We start from the raw sequence: 19,304 nt of genomic DNA, 5'->3' as shown, positions 1-19,304 counted from the left end.
CCTTATATAAAGTGACAAGTTTGTTGTGGCTCCTTTCGTTTGAAATCTTTTAAGGCAACTGGAGCATTGTGCATAAAAGATGATAGACTTCGTAATATAATTCCAGACGAGGTATGTTGCCCGTCTGTAATACAACTGGTGTTCGACAACGATAGCAAGAAACTACCATATAGATCAAATGGGGCAAGTGTTTCATACTGCATGTACACGCACACTATCTGATACGCGAAGCGATATGGTAACAGACACGTTATTGTCTCGGTAATGCTGTACCAACTCTTATTCCCTGTGTTTGCTGCTCGGTTACGTCAGCATTGTTATTAAAATCGCTTTTCCCGTCTTCGATTACAACATAATATTTCAAAGCAATAGAAATTTTATGAATAAAAATTAGTCTTTTCTTTAAAAAGGCTTCCTTAAAAACTGAAAATTTTAGCACTGCGGCTAAGGCTGATTGATGTTTCGGGTTTTACTCGATTATTACGAGAAAAAAAAACCTGTTATAACCGAGGCCAACAAATACCGATAACTACAGATTATTCAGAACTGAAATACCGCTAGCGGTTTTAACCGGTCGGTTTTTGTCATCCCTGCTATACAGCACAGGCTGGATGTAGAAAGCCGTCTTAGTAAGGCCGCAGAGTGGCGGCTGCGGCGGTCAGGTGTAGGCTGTTACTCCCGCGTTTGTCGATGAGATGGCAGCACACGGCGGCCGATTCTCAGGCAAGCGACACGCTGCGCTGCCCCTGATATGTGGGGGTTTCTGGAATGAGTTTCAGCAACGGCAGCTTCCCTTCTCATCCGTGTCGCTTGCAATATTAGTAAAGTCATATTCGCTTTTCTGAAATTCCAGCACGTAGACAACGGTTCTTCGCGATAGTGAGAAAGCTTTTAGTATCATACCTTACAAGTGCGGTTATCATATTCAGAAAACACAAAACGAAGACACCCACAGTGGGATTGATCAGCGTGCTGTTGGGAGGGTTCTAGTCTGAACTTCGATAAGGGGGTTAAATAAGGTCAAAACGGTTTTTTTAAATTTTTTTTCCTTTATTAAATTTCGATTCCACCTGAAGGGGGCGGTCTTGCAGCAGCTTAGTGCGCTGCTCTTCAGCCTACAGAATTTTAAAACATAAGAAGAAGATAAGAAACAATAAAATCAGGCGATAAAACGGTGACTTAAGTTGTAATAAGGCGGAAAAATGTGGAGAGATAAAACAAAGGGTTGGCGATGCGAATAAAATACACAGGAAGCAGACAGGTAAAATAGTAGACAGACAATTATAAAACACGGCGAAGGTCTGGTTTCTGTTCGCAAGAGATATAAAAATCACACCCAGCGACAGTATGATTTCCGTTCGCAACACTTCGGAAAAGACGCACAACACTGAACACTCACTGGAAACGCTGCACTAAAAAGTCGGCACAAAGATGAGATAATGACATACCACACGCAACGGCAGATGGGGGGGGGGACCTTGACAGATGAGGGAAAAAAGGGGGGTAGGAGAGGTAGGGGTGTCAAAACTGCTGATGTTATATCGTATATAGCAATGTTAGAATGTTTTTTGTATCAAATAAAGAAATATGATCGCCTTATTTATTATTTACAGTGTAGCTCAGATAATTGAACTGGATCACTATGTTTTTAGTTTTAAATTGCAAAGTACAGGTGTCACAAAAGTGTGACTGTCATGTTCCTATGGAGATCAGAATTAATCTTTTTAGGATTGCCGAATGTGATATTACTGGTTATATTTCACGCCGTCAGATGGCAGTATTATATATGATACAAAAAAAAATTACATACATCATACATATTTGCATTATTTTAGAGCTCTTGTTCGTTGTGTGTTTTTCACTGGTCTGAACTTCTTTTAAATGTTCCTTTTATTCACGCAAGTATTTAAAAAAGCTTTAGTATTTCAAATGACTAAAATTAAATTTTACCATTGCAATCTCTTTTACAGAGACAACGGTCAATCCGTTTCTCATTTTTGTCCAGCGTACCTGTATTAAGAATCATTTACTGGGCAATGATATGTAATTTAGAGGAGACGCAGCTGAATGAGTACACTTGTTCGCTTGGAATACATATACCGCACAAAAATGAAGTGTTAAGTGAGAACCGGAGGGAGGGTAAACTATCGCAGCCAAGGAACATAGACATCACAGCTACCTCTACGCTAAATACATCGAAACATCGATTGTAAGCGATATAAATCGATATTTTGGTTTTGACAACAGAACAGAAGGATTGTAAGCAAATAACAGATGACGTTTTTCAATAACCGTAGTGAAATCTTTGAACATCGTTGACGATACGAGATGAAAAAAAAGGTAAAAATATCTTAAATCCCAAAAGTAAAGAATGAGAACATTAGTAAAAATCATAAAAATTTATAAGGACGCTGTATTAAACGTAGAAAATAGGACGTGTTCTAACCATACCCATGAGCAATAGTGGTCATTTACTACAGAATGAAAAGCAATTCTTACATGTCTGATTTTAAAATCTGACCACAGGCCCATAGAGAAGGTACAGTCACCACTTTTAGTAGTTAATTAACAAAGTTGAATCTCAAACAGCAGTGACCTGTCTTTAAACATTTTTGTAAAGAAAAATTTAATCGTCGATTATTCAGTACTATATATTTAGAAATTAAGAAGTTCATTTATTTTTACTAATAGTGAACAGAGACTGAAAGTTATTTTTAGGTAATATGTACATTTTTGCAATTATCTATGAAAATAGTGTGAGTGTTGAAAGCTTAACAGTGTACCTGTTGACGGCTGTACTGTGTTCACAAACTGAAGGCCATGTAAATAAAAAAAAAACTCAGAGCCGGCTTCCGCAATGTGCTGGCTGCTTTCACCTGAAGGCAAGGAGGAGAATGCACCCTCGCAGGTTGACACACACTAAGTCACTAAATTTTCTCAAGTGCTGTTTGTACGTAAAAAAGTATAACTATAGAATTTATCCAGACAGTGAATAAAAGTTCATCAACCGAAACAGTGAAATAAAGATTCCATCCGTATCGTGCACCAACATTACTGCATATGAAGCTGTAGGGCAAGTCTGCTAAATTTGTAAGAAGTGGTGGGTAAATTTTGTTTGGGGGCATGGCTACTTCTGAGCGTAGATCTTTTAACGGTGCGCTCATGCTTTCAAATAACCACTGCCACAAGTTTCGTAGAAATATGGAAGGATCAGAATCGTACAGTACTGTTTGACGTTCCGGTAATCAGCCCAAAGATTGGTGCAGCTGTCCCGTCCATTTCTGCACAACAGCTTCATCCCGCATCATCGAAGATCTGGCTTCTTCGTACAGGATTAGCAGAACAAAAGGTGATCACAACAAAAACGGTCCGGAAAACAATTCATGCGCCTTAAAGACAGGCAACCCGAGTTAAACCATCCCCCCAGGGTGCAAAGTATATAATTTGGATTGCCTATCTTTAGGTGCATGAAATGTTTTCCGGGATTTTAGTTAGTCCAACCTGTATTCTTTTGTATCTAGACTTATGCCTGTGCTTATTTCTATGCACTGTCCATTCAACTAAAGTTTTCAGCATCGACTCGCATCTTAACATATGCCCAACCTTCTAGAGTATATTCTCTGTTTCCAGTAACACCACATTTCGTTCTTATAGTTTCATTCTCTCTTTGTCATTGTCCCTGTTTCACATACATCTACATTTACATCAGTACTAAGCAAGCCATCTGTTAATGCGTGGCGGAGGGTACTTCCGGAACCACTAACTGATCCTCTCCCCCTTCCCTGTTCCACTCGCGAATGGCATGTGGGAGTATTGATTGTCGGTAAGGAATGCTGTGCTCCAAAATAATTTTCATTAATCTTTTTTGAGTCTCAGGTTTTGCAGTTTAACAGCTTCTCCTTCTTTACAGAGAGCCTTTTTACCTTGTGTAATTCTAGCTGATACGTCCTTGCACTTATCTTCGTTGTCGGGTTTACTTCAGAGATAGCAAAATTCCTTTACATCTTCAACAGCCTCTTGTCGACGTTTAATGTTTCCGTATCCAACATAACCACCACCTAGCTCATGTTTAATTTTATTAATTACTCGCTAAAGTCTCTATTGCGTTACAGTGACTATCCTGCTACCTTACTACCCTCGAGGTCTCCTCAACACACCTATTATTTTAGCCAAGTGATTGTCCTGTTTCTTGAGATCATGTAAATTGCCTGAAATGAGTTAATCTACTGAGGTAACAAAATAACGGAAAACCGAAGTTCCACTGTTGAGGAGCTAGCCTCAACCCTTCATAAGCCAGTAACTGAAAACTCACTGAACTAAAGGAAGTGGCTGAAAGAATAGGACAACAAATTTTCTTCGAAATAACGAAATTTTGACAAATATGGATGAGCACTGACTGTGAAAGAACCGGCTGGGTGATCTAAAACAGTAAACAATGAATGTTGGGATGCTAAAATAAGGCTGGGCTAATCAGTCGAAAAGCATTTACAACAACGGGGGATTTCCCGTTAGAGGCAAAACACAACTCTATTATAGGATTAGCAGATCAGAAGAGCTTGGTATTCGGATACTTGTTAAGAGCACAGAGGTTCCAGTCAGTCAGGCATTAAAAAGAGAATACTAGATATTGGTAGAAAAACTTGGGCAGTAGACAAGTTGATGGAAGGTTAGGAGCAATAACATCATCAATCAGAAAGAGAAAACTGATATTTTATGATGGATAATTACCAACAGAAGCCTTATGGATCTGCAAGAAGTTGGTGTCCTAGGAAGAAATCTTACGGTACAGTATTAAATTCAGACATGCTACATAACTGCCAGGGGATAACAACTGAACAAGAATCTAAAACAAAAAGAAGGGCTCTGTTGAAGGGGGAAAAGACCCTTGATCTGGTAAATCAAGAAGTACACGTAGGAAGTCAAATGCGCCAGGAGAAGCAACCTAAACGTAGCAGTTGGCTTTGTTTGTTAACATGCACATTGAGGAAAAACAGAAGATTGAAGTTGCTAGAACAGTGAAATGATTTCAATGGCAGTTACGTTGACGTTGAAAGTATTGTTGTTCACAAAAGTGTTATTCATTTCACTGTGTTTCTATGTAAGAAACTTACCCCCGTGTATCAAAAGATACAGAAAATTGTTTTCCTTTCGCTGCAACATTTATGAGAAACTGAAGGTTATCGATAGAAATTAAAAATGAAGCCGGCCGTGGTGGCCGAGCGGTTCTAGGCGCTTCAGTCTGGAACCGCGCGACCGCTGCGGTCGCACGTTCGAATCCTGCCTCGGGCATGGATGTATGTGGTGTCCTTAGGTTAGTTAGGTTTAAGTAGTTCTTAGTTCTAGGGGACTGATGACCTCAGCTGTTAAGTCCCATAGTGCTCAGAGCCATTTGAACCATTTTGAAAAATGAAATGAGCGTATGACATTGTTGGCCGGGAGGCTCTATTCGGGGGAGTTCGGCCGCCGTATTGGAGTCTCCTGCCGCGAATCGAACCCGGGCTCCCTGCGTGCTGGGCGGTAACGCTACCGTTACGCTACGGAGGCGGACATCGATAGAAATTAAACTACCTGATATCACAAGGATCGAAATCGAATCTCAGCCCATCCTCATTAACTCTTTGTTTTGCAGTGCTGTTTATAATAATTCTAGGATTGTGACGTTAGTAACAGAAGTGTTTTTCAGAGAGAAAGGACCCTGAACAGTTTTTTCGCGGTTACTGGTCATTCGGTCCTTGGAATCGCTGTATTTTGTGGTACAACTTACTGTGCCCAACACGCCAATATGTTCGCGATTTGAACTGAAGTGGAAAGTTCCCGTAGCCAACTGAATACATAAAAACGGTGACGGCCGCCGCGAAACAGTTGTTTGCCATGATACTCATGCTACCGCCGATTCGCTTCGCAGGCGCTGTCCAAATGAAGTTATTTTCTACCGTCTGCGATCTCTATTTTGACGATTCATAAGGATTTTCTATGTTGGGTGACTTTTGTGTACAAAAGAATCAAACGACGTACGGATAATGCTGAATGGGATCGAAAAGTTACGTACCATTTTCACAAAAATCAGAATTTACGAAGCTATTCGTTAATTTTCTGTAACTTACAAGCGACAAGGGAGATTAACATAAAACTAATTTTGTAAATAAAAGCATCATATTGTAGAGACCTCATGGAGCTCCTTTGTCGAAACGAACCACACTGGCCGAAAAACGCAAGAAATGTTTTAGTGGTCAACCAAGCCTTTTCTGTATTCTGTGTTTAACCTGAAATATTCTAACTGCGTGATGTGCGTGAAGTGTGTAACCACAGTTTTTTGGGCTTGTTTTAAATAACTTCAATGATTGAATGCTCTCAGATTCGCAGAGTCCAAGAAGTGCACCGACTCTTGATAGCTTATGATTGATTAGCATGTTGACAGGTCCTGCGAAGTGGTATTGCAGAACATGAGGATCACTCGGATCTTTTGGGAGACTATCTACGATAATTTTTAGGAATGTATGAAAAGATTTTTTTTACAACCACTCATTCACTTATTTTATTTCTATATACAGTCGAGAGACTAATGGTAATCAAGTTTCGCAGTATAATGAATACGACGAGATATGTAAAACCTGACATATCTGAGGAGAAAAGCAATCCGTAAGAGTTCACTATCAATTTATTTTCCTTGACTGTAATAGAATGAAGCAGTTCCACAAAACCTGTAATCAGGTACCATACGCTTGTTTATATTTAGATCGAGACAAGTGAACTTATGCCGGAAAGTGTGGTGTAACTTCCCATTTTTAATTGTGTAACACTTTTGAATATTTACGATTTCTCGGTGTTAACAACTAAAATTTTCGTTGTGCGTAAGGTAAACTTAGCACTGAAAAGACGCAAACTGTATACTCAGTAGGGCACACTAATCGCAAGTATGAAGCTCTGACTGCGACTATTGTAACCTACCATTGTTTTGCTGGATTTCTATAAATAACACTATTAAACTTTGTTCTGTCCTCAGCGTTGTGTGGATCGAGACACGCTGGGAGCATGTAACATAATTTTTATATGAAGGCGCTTGATAATTTCCATGTGAGCCAAATTATCAAATCGTAGTAGGTATGAAGCGTAATTTCATATAAAACAGGAAAAGCGTTCCTAAAGTGCAATTTCGTATAAAACAGAAAATAACATTCCTAATGTTGCATAGCTATTATTTATTTGACCACTAATCGGTTTCCGGCCTCTTAGGTAATCGGCAGTAGACAAATGACTGCCGCAATCGCAGGCAAAATGATACGCGAGTTAACGCAGATATTAGTGGAAGAGATAGTGAGTGTTTACAAATGTGTCGTTTTTCTATGTCAAATGAAGTCGCTACACTAGAAGTGAAAAATAAAATTGGTTTTACTGTTTTAATCTAACATTTGCACAACTGAAAATTAATTTCGCAAATGGGGAAAATGAATGCTGTGTTTGATCATTTAAAACTAAGCTGATATTGTGTGTAGTTGATTTCAAGTATTCACAGTCATCTCTGTGCTGTTCTTAAATGAGGAATCACGGTTTTCTTTTCCCTCGACATCTACATCTATATTCAGCAAGCCGCCTTATAGCGTTTGTCGCAGGATTCATTGCTTACCTTTGCATTTCCCTTCTTTTCTGATTCAGCAGCGAATAGTCTTCGAGAAGAACGAATATCCGTAAGCCTTTGTCTGAGCTCGAACCTCACTGATTTGACCTTCAAGACCTTTAAGCGAGATACACGTGTGAGGAAGCAATAAACTGGTAGACTGTTGAGCCGCGCGGGATTAGCCGAGCGGTCTAGGGCGCTGCAGTCCTGGACTGTGCGGCTGGTTCCGGCAGGGGTTCGAGTCCTCCCTCGGGCATGTGTGTGTGTGTTTGTCCTTAGGATAATTTAGGTGAAATATTGTGTAAGTTTAGGAACTAATGACCTTAGCAGTTAAGTCCCATAAGATTTCACACACGTTCACACGGTAGGCTGTTCTAGGAGGATAGGGATAGGGGTGGGGATTAAACAGCAGTGTAGCCCACGACGCACGAATACCCACACTTCATTCATGCAGTATTTGAGAACGAGAGTAATAATTGCCTTGTAAAAAATTTTGCACACAATTTCCAACCTTTACGAAACTATTTCTCGCTGGAAACTCCCACAATATGATTAAAAAAAAAGAAAAAGGTTTATCGCTTACTACATTTTCGCTGCTCTTGCAGTAAAGCTGCTTCGTTAAGCATCATGTTCTACATCATTACTTCTTAACTATCAACTGCACTCGCGACATATTTTGCAGACGGTATTTACGTGTAACACTGAATGTACAGTCAAAATTACACTCATGGAAATGGAAAATAGAACACATTGACACCGGTGTGTCAGACCCACCATACTTGCTCCGGACACTGCGAGAGGGCTGTACAAGCAATGATCACACGCACGGCACAGCGGACACACCAGGAACCGCGGTGTTGGCCGTCGAATGGCGCTAGCTGCGCAGCATTTGTGCACCGCCGCCGTCAGTGTCAGCCAGTTTGCCGTGGCATACGGAGCTCCATCGCAGTCTTTAACACTGGTAGCATGCCGCGACAGCGTGGACGTGAACCGTATGTGCAGTTGACGGACTTTGAGCGAGGGCGTATAGTGGGCATGCGGGAGGCCGGGTGGACGTACCGCCGAATTGCTCAACACGTGGGGCGTGAGGTCTCCACAGTACATCGATGTTGTCGCCAGTGGTCGGCGGAAGGTGCACGTGCCCGTCGACCTGGGACCGGACCGCAGCGACGCACGGATGCACGCCAAGACCGTAGGATCCTACGCAGTGGCGTAGGGGACCGCACCGCCACTTCCCAGCAAATTAGGGACACTGTTGCTCCTGGGGTATCGGCGAGGACCATTCGCAACCGTCTCCATGAAGCTGGGCTACGGTCCCGCACACCGTTAGGCCGTCTTCCGCTCACGCCCCAACATCGTGCAGCCCGCCTCCAGTGGTGTCGCGACAGGCGTGAATGGAGGGACGAATGGAGACGTGTCGTCTTCAGCGATGAGAGTCGCTTCTGCCTTGGTGCCAATGATGGTCGTATGCGTGTTTGGCGCCGTGCAGGTGAGCGCCACAATCAGGACTGCATACGACCGAGGCACACAGGGCCAACACCCGGCATCATGGTGTGGGGAGCGATCTCCTACACTGGCCGTACACCACTGGTGATCGTCGAGGGGACACTGAATAGTGCACGGTACATCCAAACCGTCATCGAACCCATCGTTCTACCATTCCTAGACCGGCAACGGAACTTGCTGTTCCAACAGGACAATGCACGTCCGCATGTATCCCGTGCCACCCAACGTGCTCTAGAAGGTGTAAGTCAACTACCCTGGCCAGCAAGATCTCCGGATCTGTCCCCCATTGAGCATGTTTGGGACTGGATGAAGCGTCGTCTCACGCGGTCTGCACGTCCAGCACGAACGCTGGTCCAACTGAGGCGCCAGGTGGAAATGGCATGGCAAGCCGTTCCACAGGACTACATCCAGCATCTCTACGATCGTCTCCATGGGAGAATAGCAGCCTGCATTGCTGCGAAAGGTGGATATACACTGTACTAGTGCCGACATTGTGCATGCTCTGTTGCCTGTTTCTATGTGCCTGTGGTTCTGTCAGTGTGATCATGTGATGTATCTGACCCCAGGAATGTGTCAATAAAGTTTCCCCTTCCTGGGACAATGAATTCACGGTGTTCTTATTTCAATTTCCAGGAGTGTATAAAGTTGAACGACATATAGTTCTGGATATACGACGCCATAAACATAGAGCTGGTTGAAAATGAAAATACAGTTCGAAATTCACTACAGTGTGGATGAAATATGCCTACAAATACATGTGAAATATGTTAAATATATTTGAGAAGTGCGTATGCGGGTAAAACCACAGATGAAAGCTCTTCCCAAACCCCTGGAAAGATTGAAACCAAATCTAGTGGACATATTAGTTACGATCTGGAAATAAATACAGTGGAAGTAAGAACCATAGTTCCTATTTCTGTGGGGCTAGTAATGTGGAAAGAGAAAGTGCGGAGAGTAGGAGATGTGCAGAGAGAGAGAGAGAGAGGGGGGGGGGGAAGAGGGAGAAGTAATAATGTGGAAAGAGAAAGTGCGCAGAGTAGGAGATGTGCAGAGAGGGAGAGAGAGAGAGGGGGGGGGGAAGAGGGAGAAGAACTGAGAGAGCGATGAATAAATGGACAAAGATACAGGGAGGGCCGGCCGGAGTGGCCGTGCGGTTCTAGGCGCTACAGTCTGGAACGGAGCAACCGCTACGGTCGCAGGTTCGAATCCTGCCTCGGGCATGGATGTGTGTGATGTCCTTAGGTTAGTTAGGTTTAGTTAGTTCTAAGTTCTAGGCGACTGATGACCTCACAAGTTAAGTCGCATAGTGCTCAGAGCCATTTGAACCATACAGGGAGGAAGAATTGTCATTAGAGGGAGGTAGTGAAAATTGGACACAGAAAGGGGCGGGAGCAGAGGGATAGGTAGAGGGATTGGAGAAGATCAAGAGAGAGAGGGGAAGGAGGATTTGGGCAGTGAATGGGGTGGAGAAGGTTGGCGCAGAGAGGAGGTAGAGAAAATCAGAGAGGGGGAGAACGAGATGGATAGGGAAATGGGTAAGGAGGAGACGAATTAATAAAGAATTGTAATGCATATACACCTGGGCAACTCCGGGTTCTCAGGTAGTTTAAAATAAAGCACAGATTCAAACAGAAAAATGACTTTTATCAAGAAATTTAATCTGTCTGTGGGTCCAAGCATAAAAAAAGACTGAGCCTTCCGTGACTACCTAAGTATGGGTGCAAGCATAAAAAGAAAGACAGCGAATTTTTTACCATGAAGCCCAAAGCTGTGGAGGCTTCCGTTGCCTCTTGTTGGTATATTGACAGTTGGATTTCGTCTCTGGATCATCGGCAGTCATTTCTTTAACGATTATTCTGACGAGGCGCAGGAACTGCCAAAGACGCATCGGACGATCCTAAGTGAGAACCACGGCGATAATGACTAGGTAAAAGTCTAAGACTATTGCTCAGTTGCTACCTATGTCCGGCAGCGGGCTCGGCTCCATTGGCCCAGCAGCAATGGAGGGTGAATCTTCGATAATGCCAGCCACTCGCGCAGCGAACGTCGGGAAAATCAGTAAACAAACTCCGACCGAATACCCTGTGACGAAATCTCATCACCAATATGGTAGTTTCAAAGTTGGATGAATAAAGTTAGCTATTTTCTGTTTGTTCATATGCAGATAAACGTATACAATCTCGGTGCAAATTGAAATACCAACGCCACAGTGCATATAGAACGCCGTTAGAAGAGCCAAAACAAAATGGCAGGGCTTATTGATAAAGTGAAGTATCGTGCACTAATTTGTTTTGTAATTTTGCGTTTGCAGTAATTGTTCGTGCAGTAATTGTAACTAGGCAAGGTCAGTCCAGATGTCTTGTTTAGCCGTTTGTGTTGGCCTGACACAGTTTCAGCATTCCTGCTGCAGCTGAAAACGAATAAACGCCACAATTCTTCACGGCACCAGTGAGCGTCACCATTTGTGTTAGTTCCACTAACGGCGAACTGCGATACTGTATCGCCACTATTTCAGTGTGTAGCAGGTCTGCAGGCATTTATCTGCGTACCCCTCCTTTCCTATGTCCAGTTTATAATTAAAACTATGACCACCCGCTTGTACACTTTTTGCCTGATGTGAGTAGCCTGTTGTTTTTACTTGACTTTCTGATCCTTGCAAAACAGGCTTACTTTCTGTGTGTCTATCGCTATTTTTATTTCAAAATTACCAGTTGCGGGTAGTGAGCGGTGACCAGCCCCGTTTTCTACACCACCCTGTCCTAGTCTGCAATATTTTATTATTTACTTGCATCACATGTTCATATTGTTAAACAGAAAAACCGGATGAAAGCTTTTAATAACTTCATTTAAAAGAGGTGCCGGAACACAAAAATGATGCTTGTTTGGTGTTCAGTGACAGTAACAGTGGAAGAATAGCTATCATTGTGAGCCTAGGATTTTATGCAGGTTGCTTCACTGAGAACTTGACTGATGGCGTTAGTATTGCTAGTTCTGAAAGTCAGTGAAGGATTTTGCCAAAAGGGGACGCCAGAAGAATCAGACTCGAAGGAAAGAGCAACATGAAGGCCACAAAGGCCAAATGTATGTTAACGGCCCTCGTTAAGGTATTTATTTCTGGTATAAATGCTGATGAAATCTTTTCTGTGCATTTCCCGGAACTTTCAATTTTAATTGTCTAAGGAACATTTTCTGCTGAATCACTGCAAACAGAAATGTGAAATTTACTACAGAGTTTGTACGTACTATAACGCAAGTTCCTGTGATACAAAATTGTTCAGAGTGCGGTACTGTCAAATCTATTTAAATTTTTGTGAAATATAGATCACTGTGTATCATACATAAATTTAAAAAATTGTTGCTAGAGTTATAAGACTGACATTAAAAAACTGGCTCACAGATTTATTTTATTTGATTGCTAAGAATAATCTACCACATTTTGAAAGTGATAAGTAAAGTGACAGTTGAGAAAATGTTCCTCATGTGATAGTGTGCGTTCTAAAAGTATCAGACAACATTCTGATCAAAAAACTGAAATAATATTCCAAATTATAGCGAATACCATAACGACAACATATGCAGATTTGGTTCAATTATCTGTCAAAAAGTAAAAGTTACATTAGCTTGTATGTACCTGTTTATTTTCTCATACACGGCGACAATTATTGAACTAATAGAAAAAAATACAAGTTAATTACAGACCGTGGCTTGCTCACACTTTATTCAACATGTAAACGTCACTACAGATATTTGAATTTAGATTATGACGTATTCAATATGCCTGTCTTCATTGGCGATGATGCGACGCAGACAAATAACAAAATTCTGCATGACCCGCTTAAGTGTCGGAACAGCGTTGATGTCGATGACCTGAATACTGTTTTCAGCCCACCAACGGTTCTGAGGTTATTGCTGTACACCTTGTCTGTAATACAGCCAATCAAAAAGGAGTCGTATGTGTTCAGGTCCGGAGAATATGGCGGCCAATCGAGGCCCATGCCAGTGACCTCTGGGTACCCCAGAGCCAGAATGTGGTCCCCGGAGTGCGCCTCCTAGACATCAAACACTCTCCTTCTTCGGTGGGGTCGAGTTCTGTCTTGGACATCTTGTCGAAATCGGGATCGCTTTGGTTAATGGGGATGAAATCATCACCCAAAACCTTCACGTACCGTTCGATAGTCACTGTGCCATCAAGGTATATCGTGTCGATTATTCCGTGACTGGACTTTGCACAGTACACAGTAACCCACTGAAGGTGAAGACACTTCTGGATAGCGAAATGTGGATTCTCAGTGCACCAGATGCGCCAATTGTGCTTATTGGCCAAGCCATTCAGATGAAAGTGGGCTTCGTCGCTTTACCAAACCTTACTAATTCCCATCATGCCCCGCGATCAACCGTGCAGTTTGAACGTCCTAAAGCAAACCGTTAAGAAGTTATGACGATTAAATTTCATATAGTTCAATAATTGTGGCCCTGTATGTCACTCCTTAATTTAAATATCAGTTTACCGTCGTATACTCACTTGAGTATGTGACTCAATTGATAGTTCCGTTAACACAGCTTACTCTATAAGTTAGAGAAATGACCCGAAGACGGCGCGAAATCCGTTATTTTGAAGTAAAAGCTCCAGTCGACAGACAGAAAATAAGCGGGTGTTGTTAAGGGGGGGTAAGGACGTCAAACGGGCCGACTTGGAGCAGGAGAGGCACCACAGGACATTTTAATTTCCACTGTCTATGCTTTTACAAATAAATCCATAAAACTTTGTCAGCATGACCAGGAAGGATTCAAAAAATGCTTCAGATGGTTCTGAGCACTATGGGACTTAACTACGGCGGTCATCAGTCCCCTAGAACTTAGAACTACTTAAACCTAGCTAACCTAAGGACATCACACACATCCATGCTCGAGGCGGAATTCGAACCTGCGACCGTAGCGGTCACGTGGTTCCAAACTGACGCGCTTAGAACCGCACGGCCACACCGGCCGGCAGGAAGGATTCAGAATACACACTCATAGCAGTGGAAGTTCGAAAACATAACGAAGTAATTTTTTTTTTTACAAGTGAAATTTCATCGTTTTTTCACTTACTACTGGCTACATTTGTTGTTATAGGTACATTTTTCTTCATAAATAAGAGAGATGGTTCGATGAATTTTGCACAGCATACAAACCATACTTAAAGGTGTATGAAACTCTAGAATTTTCCAAATCTATTAAAAACTGTGGTAAAAATTGAGGTAATTAATTACAAAATTTGTGTTTTTTCTAAACATGAAGTTTAAAATACAACAGTTTCGTACACCTGTAAGTATGGTATGTATGCTGTGCAAAATTCATGGAAGAATCTCTCTACCTTATGGAGAAAAGTGTACCTTTAGCAACAAATGCAGCCATTAGTAAGTGAAAAAATGATGAAATTTCGCACGTAAAAAAAATATTCTGTTATGTTTTCGAACTTCTCACTGCAATGAGTGTGAATCCCGAATCCTTCCTGGTGATGCTGACAAAATTTTATGAATTTATTTGTAAAAGTATAGACACTGGAAACTAAAATGTCCTGTGATGCCCCTCCTGCTCCAAGTCGGCCCGTTTGACGTCCTACCCCCCTTAAATAAGGATCGCGCCTCACTCTCTGTGGCAAATATATTTGTACCCAGTGTTGACTTCCGATTCTTGATAATTTAGGTCAGTACATTGGCACTAAATTCGGTTGTCTTTGTATGCACCCAGGGATCCGATGGACGCGATGTTCGTGGACCAGCACTTCCTGCGCTCCCCCGCACTGCGGCTGTACTCGGAGATGGACGCCGAGAACAACAACGCGGCGGCGGCGGCGGCTGCAGCGGCGGCGGCGGGAGGCACCGCGGGCTTCTTTTCGGCCGCCATGATGGAGAAGGCGCGCGCGCACCTGTCACTGTGGGGGCGGCCCTACTCGCCCGCGGAGCTGCACGCGCTGCTGGGGGCGGCGGCGGTGCAGTCGCCCCCGCTGTGGGCCGCCGCCTCCGGCGCAGGGCCCGGCGCGCCGCGCATGCCGCCGCTGCCGCTGGCCGGTCACCTCTGGGCCGGGGGCGGCGCCCCGGCGCCAATCCCGCCGCCCGCGGCGGCCGCGCCGGCCCCGGCGCCGCAGTCGTGGTCGGTGCTGTCGCCGCCGCCGACGTCTTCGTCGAGCTCGTCGGGGTCGCCGTCGCCGTCGTCGGCCGGGGCGGCGGAGCTGCGGCTGCCGCGGCCCGTCTTCCCGCAGCGCTTCAGCCCCTACCCGCTGGTGGCGGCGCCGGTGCCCGTGCCGGCGGCCAAGCAGCTGTCGCCGCCCGCCGCGCCGCCCACCGGCCCGCAAGACCACCGCGCCAACTGAACCGGAAGCCCGCGCCTTCCTCACTGGCCCTACACCGAAACGGGACGAATTTGGCGAGTTCCTTACACACTGCTGCCAACCTGAACGTGTTTTACCACAAGAAGAAACCGAAAGTGTTACACACTGGTGTATCTGAGTTATACAGGGTGTACATTTTTAATACCGTTCGTTTCCTATCCCTATAGGTATCGTGGACTATTCTAAGAATCAACAGCAAACACTGACACGTGTGAAAGTGCACAATTATAGAAGTAAAAATTTCCAGTAAACATGTTCCACACACAAATTCTTTTCGAGATAACTGATAATGTTCGGTTGCTAGTCGTGCTGTGGTTGCCAGAAACCACACATGTATTTATACATGTGGCGTCTGTTCTTTTGGACGCCACATGTATAATTGAGGCGATGACAGCCAATGATGGCTTCAGTGCAGATGCACGTCAAACTTGAAATGTTACGAGACTCAGCGAGATACCGCGAGTAATGAGGCTAGCGGACAGTGCACTACATCAATATTGTGTGGTAAAAGTTAAGAATTTGGGTCTGACGGGAGACGTGCTAGGGTAGCCCGTGCAGACATGACTACTGTGCTCGAATAGTATAGTGGTCAGATGTGGTGACCGCGTTGTCTGGATCTCTGTATGTCCATCTTTTCTGAGGTGGTACCTGGACCGACTCGGCAGATGATGGTTAAAGTTATCGCTATAGCAAGCATAAATATAGTAATTCCAGTATTCGAATGCTGGCCCCTGTTTTGACCAGAACCGAGGTGGAATCTTCCTACAGGGGCCTGAAGATGGGGCAGTTAATCGCCGAAGCTGGTAGCCAAATAAAATAAGTTTGGAAACTAGACGGCTGAAAATTGTTTTGTTTGACATACTGTGCCTGTATGGTTAGTGGTCAGCACAACTGCCTAGTAAGCAGGAGACTCGGGTTCGAATCACGATCTGGCAAAAATTTTCGACTTTACCTGTTGATATAAATCAATGGCCACTGGCATGTAATGTCTGTAAATCCTTTTTGTCCACGTTATATTTTTCCTGTACCTCTCAAACACACATATATGCAAGTACTGTTTACGAGAAATCTCACAGGGCAAGTTTCTGTATAAAACGTACGCTAGCCCTCATCAACAGCATGGGAATAAAGGCAATTTGCAGTCAGCTTACAGAGAAAATATCAGACAGGAACATTTTATAGGAGACTAATACTTTCCAAATACATGTCCGTAGGCAGGCGTAGGTCCATGTTGTGAGTAGTGGACGGCTGACGTTCAAGCAAGCTGCCGGTAACATATAGCTGAAGTAAACAGATGTACTACTGTGCATTTTATTGTATACTGTGATTTTTATGACGTAACAATCATCTATGAACGCTATATGTACGGACATGGCCACGTGTACAACGTGACTTTTGATTGTAAATGTTTTATTTCTGACAAATCTTTGTATAATGTACTACATTTTACCAAATAACATGACGACTTGGCATGAGGTTCCAGCTGACCGCGAACACTTCTTGTAACAAAATTTTGAAGACCTGAAGATGACAGCAAAGTCTGTCGATTAAGCTTTCTGACAAAGCGCTCCCCGAATGCTTCTGCAACGAATTGAAGCAGCAGGAGTCCGGAGTTGGATAGGGGGGGGGGGGGGGCGGGTTAGCAGCATATGGGCAGGGAGGAAAGGAGTGAACACTGTCTGGTGCAGCAAGCAGGGACTAGATCGTGACAGGACAAGGCTGCCAAGCACAGTCGGCTCATAACCACGTATTCGCAAGTATCTCGCGAGTGGCTCATTCGAATATAAATGTTTACTGGAACATTCTTGGTTGGGTTGTCGTATACTTTCGCCCGTCTCATTTTTTCTTATTGATTATGGTGCACTGTTGAGAGCTTATGGTAGTGCACACCTGTATTACTCCAAACTTTATTACACAAGCTATTTCAGTCTTTAACAGACTGCCATCTGGTGACTGCATATGGTATAAAACGAGAATAAGCAGAATGAGTCATCACTAAAATAGTCTTAAATACAGTGTGGTCAGAAACAGTCTGAAAATATTTTAAGGATGTTGCACGTTATTTTGTGCTGAGAGGTAATTGTTACTGAGAAGTTCGATATGCTGCGCCATTTCTGAGTTAATGAACACTGAAGTTAGCCAATCAGGGCAATGTGCGCGCAAATTCAAGCGTCCTGAGTGAGATGGTGTCGCCAAACGTATTCTTTGTTTGGTTTCCTAAAACTGAACAAGAGAGCGAAACAAAAACTGGGCGTGAGGCAGTACAAAGGATCGATCCCAAGGCGAAGGCTGAGCAGTCTCGTGCTCTGTCATCTACGCAATGAGAACAACCGACAGTAATCGTACGTTGAAGACCACTTGAATTTACGCGTTCAATGGCCTGATTGATTAATTTCAATGCTAATTAGCTTACAAACGGAAACATATCGACTTCTTTTTAGCAATTATTTCTCAGCACAACCAAGCCTGCAACGAATTTTAAACGTTTTCATACTGATTCTGACCAGTAGTTAATGTACATAACCTACTGAGAACTTACACTGTGAAATTGCCGTCAGATGTGATAGAACTCGCAAGAATAACAAATCACCATGGAACAGAGGTTATATCCAAAGTAATTTGTGTCTACATATTTTTACTTACTCTTCTGCATTTTATCATTGAATCAATAATTGGAAATGTATGAGACCAAACTGATGAGCTCATCGGTCCTTAAGCTTAGACGCTACTTAAACTAACTTATGCTAAGGACAAGACATACAGCCACGTCCAAGGGAGGACTGGAACTTCTGACGGGGCGAGCCGCGCGAACCGTGACAAAGCGCCTGAGACCGTGCAGCTACCCCGCGCGGAAAGTCGATAATGTTAAGGTACCATAGTGAAGAATTACCTTTTGTATGATAATATATGCTATTTCGTGTGGTGTAGCATCTCTTCAAGCCTGTCTAACATCTTTGACGATTTCTTTACTCAGAACCGCACGTTAATTCAGTTTGGCTAGTGCTTCGTCACTGAATTTCAAGACGCTACATGTGCTTTGCCTTTTGAGCTAAGCGGGGAGGCTGGCTCGTGCCATAATGACGTATCATGGTTATGATTTACATCATATATGATTACGATTTGGAAGTGTAAGTTCTCAGTAGTTTGTATATGTTGACGACTATGCATTTGTGATGACTCAGTGTACTTTATTTCGCTTTTCAACTGTATGTGGACACTAGAAGATGGTCTGTTAACGGCTGAAACAGGTTGTATAATAAATTTTGGAGTGATACAGCTGCGTGCAGTCATGAGTTGTCAAATTTATGAAAAGCTGTAAATCATCGCTTTCTCAAAATGATTATGATACACCCTATATAACACAGGATCCCCAACAGTAAAGACTATTAACATAAAGACAAATGACGCCTATTCTTTCGGACATACGTTTTGTTCTGTTTCTAGCAAAAAGTGGAAATAACAGAAAACCGTGTGCAGTTACGCTCTAGGTCAAATCTGAAAGTGGCTCAAAGCTATATATTACAGATAAAATTATCTTCTATCTTTGTGCTGACGTGTGATGGCTTCTGAGAATATCTCTTCTTGCCTCGCTGAAGTGTTCACTATTTTAGTGTATTCATTTAATTGCATACTCGTTCTGCAGGATTTTCTGGTTGGATCTGTGTGCCACTGAGATGCTATTAGTCGAACTTGTGAGAAGAAAGCCTCAGAACGTTATTAGCTCCACGATGTATTTGCCCTACAAACTGAAGTAGTCTTGTTGGTTCACGTGACACACGTCTTATTACTATCGGTTGTTATTTGTTTTTA

The 19,304-nt window shown here is 43.2% G+C and overlaps 1 protein-coding gene across 1 annotated transcript in view; it reads left to right on the top strand.

Moving 5' to 3' along the window:
- LOC126455558 (T-box protein H15-like) overlaps nucleotides 1-17,060 on the top strand; it is a 399,743-nt gene extending 382,683 nt beyond the window's left edge. The window contains exon 5 of the mRNA XM_050091314.1: nucleotides 14,855-17,060. Coding sequence (XP_049947271.1) covers nucleotides 14,855-15,476 — 622 coding nt within the window. The 3' untranslated portion in view covers nucleotides 15,477-17,060. The remainder of the gene's footprint in view (nucleotides 1-14,854) is intronic.
- Nucleotides 17,061-19,304: the final 2,244 nt, after the last annotated feature.

Source organism: Schistocerca serialis, chromosome 2, assembly GCF_023864345.2.
Source record: "Schistocerca serialis cubense isolate TAMUIC-IGC-003099 chromosome 2, iqSchSeri2.2, whole genome shotgun sequence".
Taxonomy (NCBI): domain Eukaryota; kingdom Metazoa; phylum Arthropoda; class Insecta; order Orthoptera; family Acrididae; genus Schistocerca; species Schistocerca serialis.
This window is presented reverse-complemented; position numbering and strand designations above follow the sequence as displayed.